The 19,877-nt window shown below is 35.8% G+C and overlaps 1 protein-coding gene across 1 annotated transcript in view; it reads left to right on the top strand.

Annotated features, from left to right (window-relative positions):
• The window catches only part of ADCY2 (adenylate cyclase 2), a 162,331-nt gene that overhangs the window by 116,708 nt on the left and 25,746 nt on the right, over positions 1-19,877 (top strand). Inside the window, exons 14-16 of the mRNA XM_088526216.1 lie at positions 301-398; positions 6,722-6,806; positions 14,444-14,581. Coding sequence (XP_088382342.1) covers positions 301-398; positions 6,722-6,806; positions 14,444-14,581 — 321 coding nt within the window. The remainder of the gene's footprint in view (positions 1-300; positions 399-6,721; positions 6,807-14,443; positions 14,582-19,877) is intronic.

The raw sequence follows: 19,877 nt of genomic DNA, 5'->3' as shown, positions 1-19,877 counted from the left end.
TTGAACCTCTTATGATAAATTTGGGATAATCCTGTAGCAGATACAATAACCATTTCACCTGGCTGTGTAAGCCGTTCTCCAAGGAATGAAATGAAGTTCTTCAAGAGGTTTCAGTGCTATGTCTGAGCATCCCCATACCCATGTGGGTTCATAGGACAATTACTGAAAAATAAAAAACTCACAGTTACTAAAGATTACCTATACAGGCCCACTCGTCTAAGCTTTCAGTAAAGATTTCAGTTAAGTGATGTTTTGTCTGTTTTGGGAACTGTGTTTTTAACATGTGCTTTCTTTTTCTAGTATCGAGCCACTACTCTGCCTGCGTTTAAGTATTATGTGACTTGTGCCTGTCTCATATTCTTCTGCATTTTTGTTGTGCAGATTCTGGTATTGCCAAAGTAAGTGGTATTTAATGGTCCTAATATTTACTCATACCTTTGTATATTTGTTTATTAATGTAAAAAATGTGTAAGTTAAAAATGTAAGAATGTCAGATTGCAAAGGTTGTTTCATGGAAGTGGAATTGAACAGATAAGAATGAGAACTTCAATGCATTTTCAAAGTTATACTTGTTTCTAATTTAAGTGCTATAATGGCTGGGAGTGCAAGTGTTAGTATCAATTCTACATTGCCTTTAGTTTTTCTATTTCCATTTAATAATGTGGTGGAAGGACAGGAATGAAATTCCTATGTATAGAAAAAGTAGAAAGTAAGAAACTTACTTGCTGTAAGGTTATGTGACTAGGATCACACAGATAAGGGGACAATTGGATGTGAAAATGGGGGAATATGGACTGCAGAATTAATTGCTGCACTAGCACTGTTCCAACCTGCATACCAGAGGAGTGTTACTATATATGAGGTAAAATCTTTTAAAATTAATTTTAAAATAATAAAATCAATATGCTGGCATACTTATTGCTATCAGAATGTATTTATGTGAGATTGTGAGAAAAAATTGTAAACTGATTTTTATTTGTGTGTATAAATTAGCTATTCTTTCCATCTGTGCATATCCCAGAGAGGCCAAAAAATGGTGGCTATTTGGAATCAGTTTTAACAGGAGGAATCTGAACAGCATTATGTTAGCTTATTTCAAATGGAACATTTATGTTAAGCATTTATCTACTGGAAAGCTGATAGTGATTTCATAGTAATTGTTTCCAAAGGCAACATTATATATTTTCTGGAATTATTATATTTCTATCTTATTAGGGTTTTTTTTCCAATGCAGTGCTTTTGGGAGCAGTCTTTTGGCCCCAGTTGTTTGACTGAGCTGGTGTTGAAATACTGACTCCCACTTGAATTCAATGCCAGAAGGAACTGTTAGTCCTTTAAAAATTGATTTTGCATGTTGCAGACATTTTATAACACATATAAAGTGTTATGAACTTCTATTCAGAGATGAAAGTTTCCTTTGCAAAGGGTTTCCTAGCCAGTTGCCAGTGCTGAAACAATATCCACAAAGGGACACATTTATATGAGTTCTGCACTACTGTGCAGGTGGTTGAGTCTAACTTTAGGATTTATCGTTGCAAAATAACAGTATAAAGCTGCTTTTCATTTTCATTTTGCACAGTGATTTTTTTTGTCATTTTGCACAGTGAATATACATTTTATAAACTCACAGAGTATTTTGATTAGTACAGGAATTAATCTGGGAAATTTATTTGTTTGTGATATACCAAAATCAAGCTTTGATCTGACAAATCCTTTCCAGGCTTATGATGTATGAATATACTTTTATCCACTCTATAAATGACATAATAATTTTTCATTTAATTTCCATGTTGAAAATGACTTTTTAGTCTAATTCATAGCCTTAATTCATTTTCATAGGAGTAGGAAGATGCTTGTTTTGCTCTATCCTTTTATCTCCCATAAATAAAATGTGTGGTTCAAGAAAATTTATCAGATACTTGAAATTAATGAATTCTAAGGTACCGTATTCAACTACGGAAAATGTCTTCCAACCTGCAAAGACTGGTACTTGATCTTACAAACATGAGAATACAACATACAAATGAATTTTCATTTTTGTTACCAAGATTAGAAGTCTGGTCCTTTTATAGAGTTGCAGGTTAAATTGCAAAAGCAAGAGCGTAAAATCAGATATTAGCTACATTAATGGTTTTCAGCTTCAAGGGATCTGTGAATTAAGAGATACAAAAATGGGAGAAGGAAAAGCAAGGAGTCTGAATCTCTGCTTCCAAAGTGTTTGGGGTCCACAAATCCAAAAAGAGTTCAAAATATCTGCTGTGCAAAAGTGCTTTCCCTGCCAAGTGAAATTATCTTCAATCTATAAGATTGAAGATTATCTTCAATCTATATTGCACTTATGTTGCTTGTTGGAGTGTACTTATTCATTGTCTTTTAGAAAGCACTGCATATTTAAAAATACACAGTATTAACTCATTGGTGTTTTTCTTACTTTCAACCTATATTTTAAAGATTCTATAAAATAAGCTTTTACTTTTAATAGTTTTTACTTTTAACTGTTTTTATTTTTAATTTATTTTTATTTTACTTGTCTTATTGCATACTTATAAATCAAGAAGGCGCATGGATAGCTCCCTGTCTGTAATTATGAAAAAATATTAACGGCAAAGGAAAAGGCTACTTGGCAATTAATTTCAGTTTTGCATCTGCAAAAGAAAAAGAGGGGAAAGGGATAGAGGGATTAATGTAGTCGTCACAAATATGAAGTGAATGTTTTTATGTTTCTAGTTCTGTAGTTTAAAAGACTATGTGGACTTGTTCTTTTTGTCTAAAAATACTACAGTATTTTGAAATGATGATGTAAGAGAGAAACTCCATCTGCCAGTGATTTTATTGATTCAGTATTCCATTAGTCAGCTTTTGCGGCAATGTGCTAGCATTGATTTCTCTGCAGTCTCCCTACCTGCTGCTTTAAAGTAAATTTGGGGATATTTGGTGAGTAATATCAAGCAGTTTGCAAGTATAAAAGAAATATCTCCAAGATCAGGAGACACATATTTCAAGGCTGAAATCATCTATTAATGTTTTCTTTTTCCAGGAGTAGATAAACTGAGGTGCTGTATTTATGATAAACCAACTTCTTATGCAAAGGAGTAAACATAAATGTAATCAAGTAAACAACAGCTTGGGGTGAGAGATGTTCTGAGGAGTGAGTCCATATCCTGATACTCAAATGCCAGACAATCTTGGTGGTTAGATCTCCTTGGAAAAGGCCTTTGGGGGTTTTATTCCCAAGACTCTGCTCTCTGAGGCTGCTGGGTTACAGAAATGATATCTTTTTGTCCTAAGCCATGCCAAATAGTTTGACCTATGGAAGATGTTTGTGTGCACTGGCATGCTATGTCTGGCATGGAGTCTCTTCATCAGAGAGGTACTACCTAGGAACTTTGCCTGAAAGCAGACATGTAAAATATGAGAAATAAAGGAATTCACTCTTCCCAGCTCTTTTTCTGCTGCATCTGATTATATAAATGCATTTCATATATACATATGTAGTAGAATCATAGAATCATTATGGTTAGAAAAGACCTTCAAGATCATCGAGTCCACCCCTACCCTGCCTGCTAAACCATGTCCCTAAGCGCCTCATCCACACGTTTCTTGAACACTGCCAGGGACGGGGACTCCATCACTTCCCTGGGTAGCATGTTCCAATGCTTCACTACTCTTTCCATATAAAAATTCTTCCTAATGTCAAACCGAACCTCCCCTGGTGCAACTTCAGGCCATTTCCTCTCGTCATATAAGTAGTACTCACATACATACTCGTATACAATATGCATAGTATAATATATGATTTTTCTCAAGAATAGGTGTCATATAGTTAGTCAACAAGCTCACTGAATCCACTGAGGACATAGTGAAAATCACTATGACCCAGATCAAAAAACAATGAAATATGCTATGTCCTTTTAAGGAAACTATGCCTTAAGTCTCTTACTTAACTAGACGATACAGGAGTGTAGACAGAACATCTTCTGTTTTCCATCTTTCAGTATGTCTACCTTCACAGGGAATCATTATTTTTGCACTAAAAAAGTTACTAGTGAGAGCTTAGCATGTGTAAATACACTTTTTTTCCACTATCATGCCACCTCATAAAAATTAATTACTGAAAATTGAATTTTCCCGATGAAAGTAGAGTACTATGAGAAGGATATCTAAGAGTAAAGTATCTGAAACCTGGGAATTTCTCATATCATGTCCTCAGCTGCAAGCTCTGTCCCTCTGCAGGCTATTGGTAAGACTTGCCCCTGTGAGGGGCTTGAAGTAGAGGAAGAAGCTGGTTAAACAAAAAGGTAGCTGATTTATGGGGTGATCAGTGCTCTGTTGACAAGATGGTTCCCTAACTCACCACAGAGAGTTTTATGGATACAGGGCAGCAGGTGACTCTGCACAGTAAAGGCAAGGTTAGTTTCCCCTGAAGTGCTGAGCTGTTACTTGAGCAGCTTAGTCTGCCAGTGACAAATGTAAAAATGTAAATGCATGTTATGACTTCTCTGCGGTCATTGCCTCAAGCAAGGCTTGTTTATGCTGGCAGTTAATTTTCAGTGTTTTGCTCTTTTCTTCCACTCCTTTCCTTCCAGGAGCATGAAATTGTGTCAGCTTAACATAACTGAAACCAAAGTCCTGTTCTCCCCACCAAAAAAGAGGTGGGATGGTGGCAGGGGAATAAAAAGCTTATTTATTTATTTATTTTTTTCTCCTGTAATCACCACTCAACTCTTTGTGTCAAGATACCATTTTTCCTTTTCTTTATCCTCAATACTTTTCTGTTTATCCAGATCCTCAAAATCTCAGTGTTGTTCACTTTAGTATGTACAGCACCCCTGATGCCACCATAAGTCTCTGCCAGTACCTATTAAACATAGGGTCACACATTTTTCTCTGGCTGTTGCTTAGCCTACATGATTGTATCCTCTTTGAATAAGCTCTCTTCAGCCAGTGCTTTCCCTTCCTTTCTCTTACTCTCCAGTTTCTGTTCTTCCCATTTTCTTGCACAAAGATGCTCTCCAAATTATAAGTAAGTTAATTATATTCCTTTTCTTTCACCTCTTTTGTCATTTACTGGATGCTAAATTCTTAAGGATAGAAACTGTAGTTTTACATGAAGTAATGTATGACTTAAAGTATCGGTAGCAACAAGGAGCTCTTGGAGAACATGTATTGAACAGCAATAATAATGTTCATTTTCACGATAAATATATACTGGGAATTGCCAGCTGTTTGTTTTTCATCTGTGAATGATGGATTCATTCTCTGGATGATTGGCAGGAAAGCTCATAAATTGCTCTCCAAAATGCTTTTAATGGCAGCAGGATGGCATCAAATTGGTTTATGAAGTTAATGCTTTTTTATTCTTTCCTGAAAATGGCTTATGTAACACTGTTTTTAAAACAGGTTGTAATATTTTCCAGTGTTTGTACATGATCTATGGAAATGGATCAAAGTTCTGCTCTTAATCTTGAGTATTATCATTTCTCAAACACTTACATTTAAATTCAAATGGCATTCAAATGGAGTAGACATATGCTTTTATTAAAAGTATATTTTAATTCTGATTCATATGTTCATGGAGGAGCCAACTTCAAATGTAACATTTATTGTTGTTTTGTGGGAAAAAACAAGAAACATAAAGCTTATTTTAAAAACCGTGTGCCAAAATCTTCAGCAGATCACATTTGCTGGAACTCAATGCAGCTGAGAGAGACTTTCAAATTCTGGAGTTCTGTCAAATCTGTGGTTAAAACAGAAAGCAGATCCGCAGGTGAGGGACGTGATGACTGACAGAGATACTATTTTGGCTACTATTTGGCTTTTGGCTTTTCCTATTTGTAGTACACAGGGAAAAGTTAAGTAAGAACGGTGAGCTGAGTGAGGATGATTTCAGGAAGACGATAGTCTACTCTTAGCTATTATTTTCCTATTTAAAGTTTTGCTGTTGGTGCTGTTTTATCTTTTTCATGGTGCTTAGTCTTCTTTCCTATTGTGTTTCCTGCTCCCTGATATGTCAGTTTCCTGCCCAGACAGTCAAATTTCATACAAAATAAGATCTCTGAGGTGTTCAATACCTACCTATCCATGAGAGAGCAGTCTGTAAATTCCAGTCCTTTCTGAAGGGCTGCAGCCTCATGGATATCCCAAATTCCAGCTGTAAGACACACAAGCAGATATCACTGTCACACTGCTATTGATTTTCCAGCTTCTGGAGGCAGTGCACCCTGCTGCAGCACATTAATATTGGAAAGTTAGCAGTTATCGTTACCTTTTTGCTGTTGATAATATAATATTTTTTTCAATACAGACTTTCTAAAGGCAAAAAAAAAATGCTGCGCTTAATGCATTATGGGATTTAAAGAACTTGTATGGAAATTAATATCAGCTGTCGCCACAGTTTTGCAAAATGAGATATAAAGCCAATACAGCATTCCTGAAATTAAAATAATATCTTTATACACATACATAACGTGTATGTATATTTAAAGAGACTTTTTTAATAGCTGTGTTTATATATGCATTAGTTTGGAAAATCAAAAATGCCAGGGAAAAGCCCTTCTAGTAAGAAGTGAATTTGTTTTTCCATGGTTTTGATGTTTGCAAATTGTAGCTTACACATGGCAACTTTTCATAACATTAGCAATATCACATACAAGAAAGTTTTCCTATGAAAGTGTCACTCATAAATTTTGTTTTCACAAAAATGTTTTCTTATTTCTTGTAGAACATCAATTCTTGGAATTTCATTTGGGGCTGCATTCCTCTTGCTCTCCTTCATCCTTTTTATCTGCTTTGCTGGACAGCTTGTGGTAGGTATTCAAATAAATCTCAGTTGTCTTTTCTAAATTTTTTGCTATTGAGCTGGTAGTAGGTGGCCCATCTTGTAAATGCTTGCATTTTAGGCATATTGCTTTAACTTTATTGTACTTTTTTTATAATGCCTATTTTCATACCTAGTAATATACTGAATTTGAGAATTTCCCTTTGTTCAACACACGGGCAAACCTGTTAGCATTTTACAATTTAAGCAGCAAGTATTATTATCCTTCTTTTATTTATTCTCAAACAGAGGTAACCTAAAACAAAGACATCTCAGGGTTTATGAGAAATTAAAGGAAATTTGAATTTGGAGTGTAATCTAGATTAATACACTTGTTTATAGAGTATGCCATAGCTAAGCATAGTACATACTGCTTGCTTAATTGTTTTTTTCCAAGGTCATTTATCCTTTTCCTGAAAGTGTTTTTATGGTGTCATGGAAGTGAACCACATCACACAAAAAAATCCTTATTTCTGCTTGTTGTCGATGCTTTCTTATCTTTTGAAACCAAGCACTGAATTATTCCCACAAACCTCAGACATCTGAGTCAAAATATAGGATAGTGGGTTTTTTTCTTCTTCTTTTTTTTTTTTCCTATGCAGTTGTACATTCCAGCTAAAGAATAGTTTTTCTAAGACAGAAAGAAAAAACGGTTGCAGCAATCAGGAATTCTATAAATATGAATTTAGGAATCAGGAGGACACTGAGTAGTACAAAGAAACAATGGTGCTAGATGCTCTTGTAAAATGAGTGTCTTAGGTATAGAATAAATAAATTAAATAAATAAAACTCTTTGGGTATTGTTTCTGTCATTACTATCCGTGTTATTGCAGTAGAAATAAGTGGAAATATTGCAAGATTTAACTTCACACCCTTCGGTTAAAAGAACATGTTTTCCTGAAACCTGTCAAGGTTCTGGTGCACTTGATCCCCAGGTCTTCTGTAGCTCTGCATTCTTCCACAAGCTAGTAAAAAAGAGCTTTTCTATGCAAGCAAAGCAAATGTGCCTGTGGAAGAGACTCTCATTATGCAGTACAACAGTGAGCAAAGATGGACCTGCTTTTGAAGCTGATAGAGGAGCCAGGGTTTTGTAATTTCTCCCTCTTTACTTGGGAAGCTGCTAATTAGCCAATATATTTTTTAAAGAATATTGAATTAGCCTACATTTCACTTGTGTTTGCATGTTTCAAGTAAGGAAGGGACAATGTTACTGTTCAGGAATTTATCTGAGGTATAACACAAATATTCTTTTAAAATTTGAAATCCTTGGAATAAGGTCCTAGAATTACCGTTGTAAATTAATAGCAGAAGTTAGTTCTCATGTAATACCATAGCTGATTACTATCTGGCATTGATACAAGAGGAAATTGCTGGAGTCAGAGTGTTGCTGTTGAATAATGACATGAAAATAAGTCCTTCGAAGAAAAGTTGAAAAGTTCTAGAAAGAGAAGTGGCAATGAACTGGTATCAAGGAATATTGGCTCTTGGGCTCCTCTGAGGCTTTGATTTATAGAGTAGCTTGGGAGGAATGCAAATGTGGTTTTCTGCCCTTTAAGGCTAAGCAAATATCCCAAGTTAGTGTTCAGAAGTAGTGCCACTGGATAATATTTAACACCACAAGCAAATGGGTTTTTTTCCCCTATGTCTCTCATGTACTGAGAATATTTCCCAGAAATGGGAGCCTATTATTTCGTCTTGCTGACTTGTGAGATATCACATTGTGACCTCGATAACCTAAAGTTGAGTTATTTACATCTATGTCAATTTGGGTTCAGTTATTCTAATGCATAAACTATATTGGTAAGATGTTTTTCAGCAAATAAGTTTAGACCATAGCTGAAGTGGAAATGGGTTTTGCTTCCCTATGGAAATTTCCATTACTCCTTTTTCTTTTTCTTTTTCTTTTTTTTTTGTTTGTTTCTTCTTTTTTTTTTCCAGTATGTTTCTTCCCTCTTCTTTTTCTAAAGAGTACACTTTGAATTCCCTTGCAGAATGCAGGTGGTAAATGTGGACATTTGCACACATTTACAGTGCTTAAAGGTTGCCATACGAATCTTTGAAAAGTACATAATGGGATTTCTTGCCCTGGCTGATCCTGTCAAATGATTCTGCAGAGGAAGTCAAATATTTACATGAAAGTTATAGCATTTATAGAGTGCAGGTTGCACTGCTGGCAAAAACAACAAAAAAAAATAGGTTCAGATTATGACATCTGGCTGTTACTATACTGTGAACTTTTCTCAGTGGACATTTTTCTCAATGCTTTGGCCCTTTGCAATCTCCACCAATTATAAATGACTGCCATCACTACTTATCAGGAGAAAGGCATTAAAAAAAAAAAGCCTTGAATAAGTTTGTCTGTTTGTGTGTGTGTGTGTGTGTGTTTGTGTGATTGCTAAGAATAAATAAAAATAATAAAAAGTAATGCTAAAATTCCTGTCTCTTACTGAATAAAGCCAAATTATTTTAAGAAGAGATATGTAGTCCTTTTTTTTTTTTTAACTATGAGTTTATTATTAATTGATTTTACTGTTCAGGAGCATAGCAGTATGGTCCAACTCAATCTGTTTTGGAATGATAAGAGTATTGATTAAATAAGAAAAGAAATATGTCTATCAAATGGTGGTGAGGAGGTATCACATATGACAAGGCTAAGTATAGATAGTATCTCTGGTGCATATAATCCAGTATCTGGTCTGGAGCAACCAGAGCATAGGAACATTTAAGAATTCTCCTAGAAACAGTTGTTTGTCCATAGAAATTAGTAGTTAGAATTGGCACGTGTCCTGAAACATGAAATTGCTAAGAGGGAAGGACAGCGTGGTATTTGATGCAATCCATTGCGGTTGAAGGATAATCTGGTTCCAGGGCTTGCTGTCCCCTTTGCCTCTTCACTGGCAGAGAGGTTTGTAGCTGCTGCCATTCCTTGGTGCCTATGGCACATCTGCAGCGAGCTCACTCCTTCAGGGCCCTGTTCTGCACCAGCAGCAAGATGTTGTAGTTGACACGCTGGTGCTGTACAGTTAAAAAAGTGGCTCTTTAGATATTTCACATGGACTAGAGAAATTTTGACAGGAGAAGCTGAGAATGCCTTCTCTTAAAATAGCATATAACACAGTGAGTTTGCATTTTCTTGGAGGAAGAAAACAGCACTGGAGGGACCAGGACTACGCTCTGAGTGCCTACGGGCATATTTATACAGCTCAATACAATTCTTTCCTTTGAATGAGATAGCTGAAGTGAAGAATAGGGCCATTTTAACGTGATCCTTTGTGAAGGCCAATAAACGCAGTGAAGCATGGGGAAAATAAAAGTTTGATAACAACTTCAGTTTTTCCTGTTGTTAACTGTTTTTGTTTGGGATTCTGGCTTTAGCTGGACCAGTTGCATCCAATATAAGGTTGAATAGACTCTCACTTGGAATCATTTTGTAGGGATTCCAAATACATGGTGTAGACTTACAAGTTCCACCGTGCCATTCAAAAATACAATGTTACTGTACCCCTTTTAAGAGTACTTTGGTCCTTAATCAAGGTTAGGACTATTAAAAAGTACTTAAAGTATAAATTGTGTCTCTGTATAAATATTATTTTTCCTCAAGCTTAAATCAGTGCATTTATAAGTCAGCCAGTTCTTTGGATTTAAACTTTGGTCTCTTCTTCAGGACTACATGAAAATGGGTACCTGAGCAAACCTGAGCTTTTTGTTTCTTGATTTTGTTCTCTAGAACAAAACTGCTAGTAAAAGATTAAGTTGTATTTGAATGCAAAATGAAAAGAGCAGTACTAGAACTGCAGAAAATATGATTCACTGGCTCTCTGTAAATAAGAGGTCTTCAGTCAAGATGTTCCAGCCTCTGCTAGCATGTGACAGAGACATGTGACAGCTCTTGCAACACTGTCTTTCATCCACAATGCAGCTGTCACAATTAATCCTCGCACCAACCCCTTACTCTCACTCAGAAAGACAGCATTCATTTTATTAAATGCTGAATTAGGTTTTGTGTGTGGCAAGACAACACAGGATACATTTTAATAACCTGAATATTCACAATAAGTTATTACTCACTATCAGGCTGAGCTGTCATACCAGATTTAATGTGCTCATGTGCAAAGGTAATGCATTAGTCACCTTTATTACTACAAATACCTATTATTTCCAGTTGGTAAATGATAAACACTGAAGCATATTCTGCCAGCTCTACTTAAAATAAACACAACAGCTATTGCTACTGAGATCTGATGTTTTACTCTGCTTGCATGTTACTAGAAATTATGTCTTCCTTCCTTCCATCTTCTTCTTTTTTTTTTTTTTTTTTTAGGAAAATTGCAAATGAAACATAACATTTATAAACAGTGTCAATAAAATCAATCTGTGTCGTTCTGCCAGTGCTACTAAGCATCTGATTGAGTCCCTCACCACTCCAGCTCCACTTCCCCGAGTTCCCTGGGTGCTCAGCAGCACTCAGCTGTGTCAATTGCACAGTATATGAACTGGATTTAAACTGCTGAAATTACAAGTGAATTGGAATTCAGCAGATTTATTAATTCCTATGCAGAAATACTATTCAGCAATTGTAGGCTGTTGCATTTTCTGAGGAATTTCTACTGAATTGTTTCGCAATTTTTAGTGCAAGCCAGAGTTTTGCCACAAATTTTGCTTCCAGAAGCTCCATCAGCTTCACTGATGTAGGCTACTTTCTGTGCTATTAGAGAGACCCACCATACATTTAAAAAGGCAGGTGGCCATGGCAGATGTAACAAATAAACAGTTGTTCTTCCCCTTGGAAATCAGAGTCTGCTATTAAACAGCTTGCCAAGAAATGTACCACCAAGTTCTGATTACTTCTCCTTTATGAAGGGAAATAACCATCTACAACTTCATTTTCGAAGTGACAGTCTAACAGTACTCCTGTTTAGCTTTGGGTCAAAGGCAGCAATTGCTGTAGTTTCCCCAGCGAAAGCAAAAAGGATGGAATCTCATGATTGAGTAGACATACTGACTGAATGATATATTGTTTCCTGACATTCAATATATTCTCCAGAACTTTTCTTAGTGAGAAGCCTAAACAGTGCAAATAAAAATATTCCATAAAACAGAGGCAGAAAAATAAGTTTTTAAAGAAATGAAGAAATTCAGAAAAAAAAAAAGCCTTTTGAAAATACAGTCTGTTTCTATCACAAAGTTTTGTTCTCATTGGAAGAATTGCTATCATCTTGTGAGTTCTCAGGCTAGATTAGTACAGACCTGCTTGAGAATTTGTGTATTTAGATATTGGGATTCAACACAGATTTTTCTACTTAAATCTTCAGATTAAGGCAAAATACAAATTGTTCATTTATGTAGAAGACAACCATTTTTATTACTTAAGTATTAGAAAGCCGCAAAAGCATCTCTTTTTATGACATTAGTGTTTTTTGTATGTTACTGTAAAAGTTTTTTTAGTAGTCTAGAATTGAAAATAACTTCCAGAAGTTATTGAATTCAGTGGACTCTTAAGGCCTATACTGATTGTTCTGCACTGTGCTTCATTGCAGCACCTTGGTGTCCACAGACGCTGGTCTCTTACTAGGCAGTCCAGCTTGCTGTTTCCAAATGGTTACACCCACACACTCCCAAGTCCCTCCAGAAACTTGTCTTAGACTCTCTAGTTGCTGCTCCCTTGCCTTTCCGTTGCCTCAGACATGCGATCTGCCTTTCCAGAGGCTGGCACCCATCTTGTCCTGCTTGCTAACCAGCCCAATAAGGACTTTGTTAATAGTTGTAAACACACTGGCTCAGAAGAAGTGGGATAGTTACACAGAAAATAATTAGAAAATTATTTTTCTTCAGTCAGAATAAGCTCATTCAGAAAAGACCGGTCTGGGTTTATATGCAGTCATTCGTTTTTAACTTGACTCTTCTCAAACTTCCTATGCTTGTAGGATCCACTGATCCGTCTTTATGCCTCCCTTTCCTGTGTCCATACCTGTGTCCTTTTTCTCTAGAAAGAGTTTCTTTTGTTGAGCCTTCTTGCCAGGTTTCACTTCAGGAGCCATGGTCTAGTCATTCTCCTTTGATGGTCTTTGTAATAGCTGATTAAGAGCCTTCTGTTCTCCACTTCTTAGGTTGCTTTGGTTGTTCCATCTGTCATGAGATTGACTGATAGGGTCTGTGTGTTTAATGTAATAAGCCTTCAGTCAGACAACTTTAAGACAGCAAGATAGCAAAAAAGTGTATCTGATTTAGTCCAGATAATTTACTTTCATCCTTGTCTTTTTTTTTTTTTTTTGAAATTTCTCATCCTAAAGCCTTGCCTTGAACAGTAGAGCTCCCTGTGACATAATTCAGAAAGGAGACACTATGTAGGGCTTTATCAATACCAGTTCCACGCCATTTTGTACTCTTTGTAGTTCCCAGGATCCTTTCCTAGCTTTCTCCATACACAAACTGCTTCAGCTGCCCCTAAATTGAGAAAATCTGTTTTATTTTGTTTTTCTCTAAAAGAAAAGCCCTGAGCAAATAACCTATATTGTTTTGTGAAGTTGTATTAAAGCTATGGATGTTCTGCTATAAAGGCAAAGAGTTTTTTTTATTAAGGCATGTTTTCATGGTTGTTTTAATCTAGCATAAATCTACAATCACTGACTTCCTAGATTAGGTTTTAACCACATTAGATGGATAACCAAATGATTAGTTTCCAGTCAGATCCCTTCCCTGGGTCCCATTCAATGCCTCCTGCTTTGTAACAACAGCAGCAGTGCAGGCTTTGTGATTTTTGCTTTACTGAAGTGGGTAACCACTTTATTAAAGGGTAATCACAGTTGAACTTACTTACTTGAAAGAAAGACGACAAAAATATTCTAAAATACACATGCAAAATCAGATTATTTGCCAGCTGCTAAGAGATGCATACAAAGTTTGAAGTGTAAAATAGGCATAATTTGAGCAAGGATTTCAAGATCAAAAATCCATTTTTCTTGTTTATGTAACTTTTAAGGAGTCGGTAAAAGACCATGTATATAGAACTGTCCTTTTTTTTCCCTTCATTTCTATGTCCATCCTTGAGGTCCAGATTTTTGTATTAACCTTCCTCAAATTGACTTAATTAATTCAGAATCTAACCAATAAGGTGTGAAAAATTCACTGACACAATAGCAAATTATGTTAAAAAGTTGCTAGAAATACAATGGACTTGAAGAGGAGGATATTACTGTAAGAATATTACTGTACATATTTTGCTAGAATATCCAGGTATCCTTCAAAAAGGGAAGATTTTTGTGAGGATGTCTTGTCACTTAACTTTTCGTTGCCTTTTTTTATAGAGGTTTCAGTATAGCTGAAAATGACATTTGGAAAGGGCAATCTTGTCCCCACTATGCTGAAATTTTTGGATAGATAATATTTCCTGGATGTGCCAGAAATGATTCTGCGTGAGCAGTCTGTGCCTCGGCAGACCTATGTATGTGTGAATGGAGGCTGTCAATGAGAACAAAACAGTCAAATGCTTCTATACAATGTCTTTGAGATAACATCCTCATATATTAATGCTGTCCTCAACACTAAATCTTTTTAATTCTAACCTGAAGTTGTTTATAGTCATTAAATACACTAACATGTAATTTGTTTCATGCTCTTCCCACTTAGCAATGTAGCAAGAAAGCATCAGCTTCACTATTGTGGATCCTGAAGTCATCTGGGATCATTGCAAACCGCCCTTGGCCACGGATCACTCTTACATTGACAACCACTGCTATAATATTAACTATGGCTGTATTTAACATGGTAAGGGGGGAAAGGAGGGTTTTTTTGTTGGTTTGTTTACTTGTTCCTTTAAGGTCCTTTTCTTGATTTTGTACTGAAATTTATTTAGATTAAGCTACAAGATGATGATGATTGCCAAAGACAGAAATGTAAAGCAGAACAAACAAAGGAAGCTCAGCCATGGCTCAGATCCTGGCTAAGTATATTAAAGAAAAACAGAATATTAGTCCAAGAATGAAATACTTCCTTTCAGGATGTGTGGAAGACACTGATTTGTGACAGTCCTCTGCTGATCATAAAAGTTCTCATAATTAATGTGTTATTTTATTGAATTTCCAGTGCTTGCCTTTTTTTTTTTTAAATAGAAAAAAATCTAAGTCCTATCAAAGCCTAAAAAGGACTGAACTCAAAGTTTGTTACGACTTCAGGCTTTGCAGCTTGTGCTTTCCTTTTCTCTCACAGCAGGAAAAAATCTTGTGATATTGTTCTTTTGTAGCTATAACAAATACACACTGGGTTCGCCATCAGCTTGCACGAAATGGGAATCTACTGACCTTGTTCACTCTGGAGGATGTTTTGCTTAATGGCATGATCAGTATAGGGAATCAAAAACCTTCATTTGTTTTGCCTTATAGTCTCTGTCTGCTGCTTTTTGTAGACCTGTGAAAGAGAGAAAATGTTCTTAAAGACTGCACAGGCATTAGTCACATTTCAAGTCAATGAAATTTGCACTTTAGTGCTTTTGAAATTGCTGCTTCAGTGTTACTTCAGGTGGCTTTTGCCACTTGAGGTTCATAAAGCACTTTAAAGATTGATCATATCTGCACTTTTATATTTTGTTTTCCCATAACATCTCAGGCAATCCTCAGTCAGTCATTTGTTAACAGTAAGTGCTAAGCCTGTCAGAATGATATAAGGCATTATGTGGGCATTTAAATGTGGAAACCTTACATTTCTCACAGAAGGAGAGAGATGCTAGCACCTTCTCTGTTTTGTCTGTTTTAGGATCCTAGTTTTGGTTTTGTTGGGTTTCTTTTCAGGAAGAAATTTAAATATATTAAAATGTATGTTTTATATTTTATATAAGCATATGTAAGCATTTTATAAGGAGTTAGACTCAAAGAAAAAGGTTCAAGAATTTAAAATTAATCTAATTTCATGATTAAGGCTGAAAGAGAAAAGCAAAAGCAGTTGCCTGGAATAAAAGTTATACACATTCAAATGAGAAAGTAGATTCACTTTTTGACAGTGAAGGCAGTTAGCATCTGGAACAATTACACTGAAAAGGTGTTGATTCTCCATCATTTCTTGTCTGCAGATCGAGACTATATATCATTACAGAACATATACTTTAGCCATGAAATAGTTTTCTGGCTTACTACAGGACAAAGCTCTGTGATATAGTGGCTTGTAAACTGAAGGAGGTCAAATAAGACTTTTCCTTTTATTCTGAACTCTGTAAATCTATAAGAAGAAATTAAATAACCTATGCCATTCAAATCTAGAGTCTACTTTATTTTTGAATTTTTGAATCTGAGGTTATGCAGCAGTGTGATCTTTTCTTAATTAAAAAAAAACATAAAAAAGTTAGCAACTATTGTGGTTTTTTTTCATCAGTCTGAAGTTCTTTTATTGTGTATAACCCACATGAAACATGGTCCTCAACTACTAAAAGACTACTAAAAGGCATTTTAGCAGAAAAAATACTTGTTCATTGCATCATTTCTATAAAAAGATTTTAATTGTATTGGTTCAAGTCCATTTTTATGTGGACTGAATGATACAGAAATACTTAATAGGCTGTAATTTGACATCTTTGTGCCTTGTCAGTGAGGACTGCACCATTACAAATAATCATGTTCCATGATATTCACTAGATGATAATTTTAAGTACAATTCCCACCTTGAAACTAAACCTTAGTAGTTTGACTAGCAAAAAAAAAAAAAAAAAAACTTTAAATGTGATGATTGTGAAATTTGCATTTCCTTAATATTAATAGCAAATTGTGGGAGAGACTCTGAAGTATCATTATATCTCCAAGCAACATGTACTTAATAGCAGAGTCCATTAACTGCATTTATTTCCATGAACTCTTTCAGCAGGAAAAGGCAAAATGCAACCATTAAGATTTAATGGAGATAAAAACTGTCTAACCATCCCACACCTAATAAATCATAATTAAGACCAAAACGTCAAATGAAACTCAGTCTTTATGGTCAAGGGGCATTAGAATAGAGTGGGGGTGTAATTTTATTCCAAATTAGCTGTTTCACCAGGCATCTGAATCTAGTCTTAGTGTTTGAGGGGTGTGTAATCATGATTGGTAAAGTTAAAAAAAAAACAGCTAATGTGACCTAAGCATCAGATACTCCCCAACTGAAGGGAGTGAATGACTAATATTGCTTCCATTGAGGATTAGATCTGGTGCCACATAGAAAATGGGGGTTTTATATATGGCACCAAATCTGGTGCGATACATAAGGCAGCGATCAATGACTGAGGAGAACTATAAAGGGTTTTTGTGATATTGGCCTGTATTAAAGAGGACATGAAAAAATATTTTTATTGGAAGCTGAGTGGGATGGCTATAGACTCATCTGGCAGACCAGATGAGTCTGCCTCACCATTCTCTGAGATTCATGGAGTCTAAGGGAACAGTGCTCAGGATCCCTGAAAGATCCTCCTTCTTTCACTGAATTCTGCCATGAATACATTGATGATTCCTGGCACAGAGATGCATTAGCAGATGGGTTTGCAAACACTTGACACTTAGCACCTGGAAAGAACGCTTGCTGGCGTTTTGGTGTCTTCCAAGTGTGTGGGGAGAACGAGTCATGCTGTCTTCCCATTGCTCGCCGTCCAACAAGGATGAACCTACATGACTTCCTGCCCATCAAAGATAGCTTACCCATGTCTGAGCATCACCTCTAGTTTACTCACAGAGTGCTCAGTAGTCTTGATAAGTACTTAGTGTTCCAGCCTCTTCTGCCTAGAAGCTTGGGAAAGTGAGAAATGGCATTAAAATTTGGGATTCTAGTGGAAAGCAGGAGGGATACAAAGATGCTTTTTAATATTTTCCTTTAGAATCTTTACATATTTTTTCTCCATGTAATTTTGATAATGAAGAGAGAATGGCGATGGGATCAAATTTAGCTTGGGATTAACAAGGAGATCAACAGTCCCTCTTGCTGAGTAAGGTGACATTCAACCTGTTCAGCTTGGCAACCTGTCTTCCAAGACTGTGTGAGCCCCTGTTTGCTGTGAAGCCCTGATTCTGCTGTGTTGTGGTGTTATACATATGTGTTTGAAGTGTCTTTGTGAGGAAATCGACTTCATTGTTAGTGAGATGTAAATCACAGTGTTATTGCCTCCTGCAGACTCCTGGCCAGGTAAAAGCTTATTCCATTTGGAGTAGGGGTACATCTGTCACCACATTGTTTGCGTTTAAGGGGATATTAGCACAGAAGGCATTTTCACTATCTGAGGCAAAAAAAAATTGCAACAGAAGATTGTAGATGATAAAAACACAAGAGAAGAAAAAGCTGCTAGAATATATGAAGTTAAAATGAGAAATTAATGGTAGTATGCTCAAATATTCACTGCCAAACATTGGTATTCATAAAAAAATACTGCTTTCATTTGAGTCATTTGAGTAGGTGTGACTGCTCAGTAGCACTGAGCTGTCTTGGAAAAAAATACTATGTTGAGGAATAATATATGTCTCCAAAGCGTGATAGCAGATGTAGATAACTGAAGAAAGACATGAAAGACAAGTACAAACACATCATTCAGAAATAAATACTGTTTGGCTCATGGGAGATGATAACATTTCCAATCCTTTTTATTCCTTTCTATATTTATTTAGGTTTCATAACTATAGTGCATTTCATATAGCGCTCTGTGTATGCAAATAACATTTATGTCAGAAATGTCCTGTACAAAGCTCAAAAAGCAAAATTAAAATGCTATGAGATGAATACATTTAAATATATATACATACATGCTATATATCTATAAATAAAATATCTATTCACTGGCATTTTTAATGGTATATAATCTATTTTTTGAAGGAGTGTATGAAATGGGATTCTGAAACTATATACAGTTACTTCACATTCACAAAAAGAGCAGATATATTTGATACTGCTTACAAAGAAATAGTAAGAGAACAGCTCACAGTTGCATAAGGCAGGGAGGAATTATGTGAGTAAACCAAGGTACATTTATCTGACCTCAGAATTTAGCATTAAAATAAATTTCAAAGAATCACTAAAAATACACAGGAATATTGAGAATGGAATAAAATACATCCTGGGCTTAAGAAATATGTCAAGCCAGGCTATCATGATGTTTTACTAATGTAACCACTGCTGTAGATAGCAAAAATGTAGTAGGTACTTTTTAATATAGTCTTTGGGGAAGATCTTAATATAGCGTACCATAGGAGCTATTAGTAGAGTGCATGAGCTCTTTCTATCTAGTGCTGTGGATTATCCATTGCATCACTAATATTGATCCAATGAACATACAGTTCTTTGATTGCTGGTTAACTATGTGCAGTTAGCAAATCAATAAGCCATTTTGATCCTGGTTTGTTTAAGCAGAATGAATGGAACATTTTTTTGGCTGGGATAGAAGTAAACTGGAGAAGAGCAGGGTGGGAAAAATATTCTAATTATGAACTGGCTAACGTGCCAATGCCAGTAGGCTAGAGGGTCTCACAGTGGTAGTGGTGTGATCAAGTCAACGTGCTGCACCGTGTTAAGATGCTTCATTCTGTGCCTGAGCACTGCTGATGTGAGGTACAAGCAGGCATCTAAAAGCACGAGAGCAAAACATTGAATCTGGTTAAACTTAGAAAGGGTTGATAGTCACTAAAGTGCTGAGACCCAATAAGTGCTCCAAGAGACCTAACTCATTAAATGTGCGTGGCCTTAATGCAGCAGTTTTGCTTCAACAGGAGGCTGGATTTCACAATCCAGGAGTTACCATTTCCAATCTTCTGTTTCAATAAGATTAGTAGCAATTTTACTGTCATTATTAATATGAGAAGGTTGCACCTGCATAAATTGACTTCATTACAGACTTACTATCTTTTCTTTAATTCTTCATACATTTAAATAAGGGTTCTGTTGAGGCAAATCCAGGAATTATTTTCCATATTGAATCAATTTTATCGTTGTGCATATATTAGATGATGTATGTATGCTGATTCATGAGACCAACATAACCGCAAGAATCTCCTACAGAAAGAGGAAGTGTCAGGTACAGGTTAACAAAGTTGTTTTTGTCTGAAGCTTGCAAGAACAGATAATC

This window comes from Tinamus guttatus, unplaced genomic scaffold (assembly GCF_059628265.1).
Source record: "Tinamus guttatus ecotype Peru unplaced genomic scaffold, ASM5962826v1 Tinamus_guttatus_pri_ptg000025l, whole genome shotgun sequence".
NCBI lineage: Eukaryota > Metazoa > Chordata > Aves > Tinamiformes > Tinamidae > Tinamus > Tinamus guttatus.
This window is presented reverse-complemented; position numbering and strand designations above follow the sequence as displayed.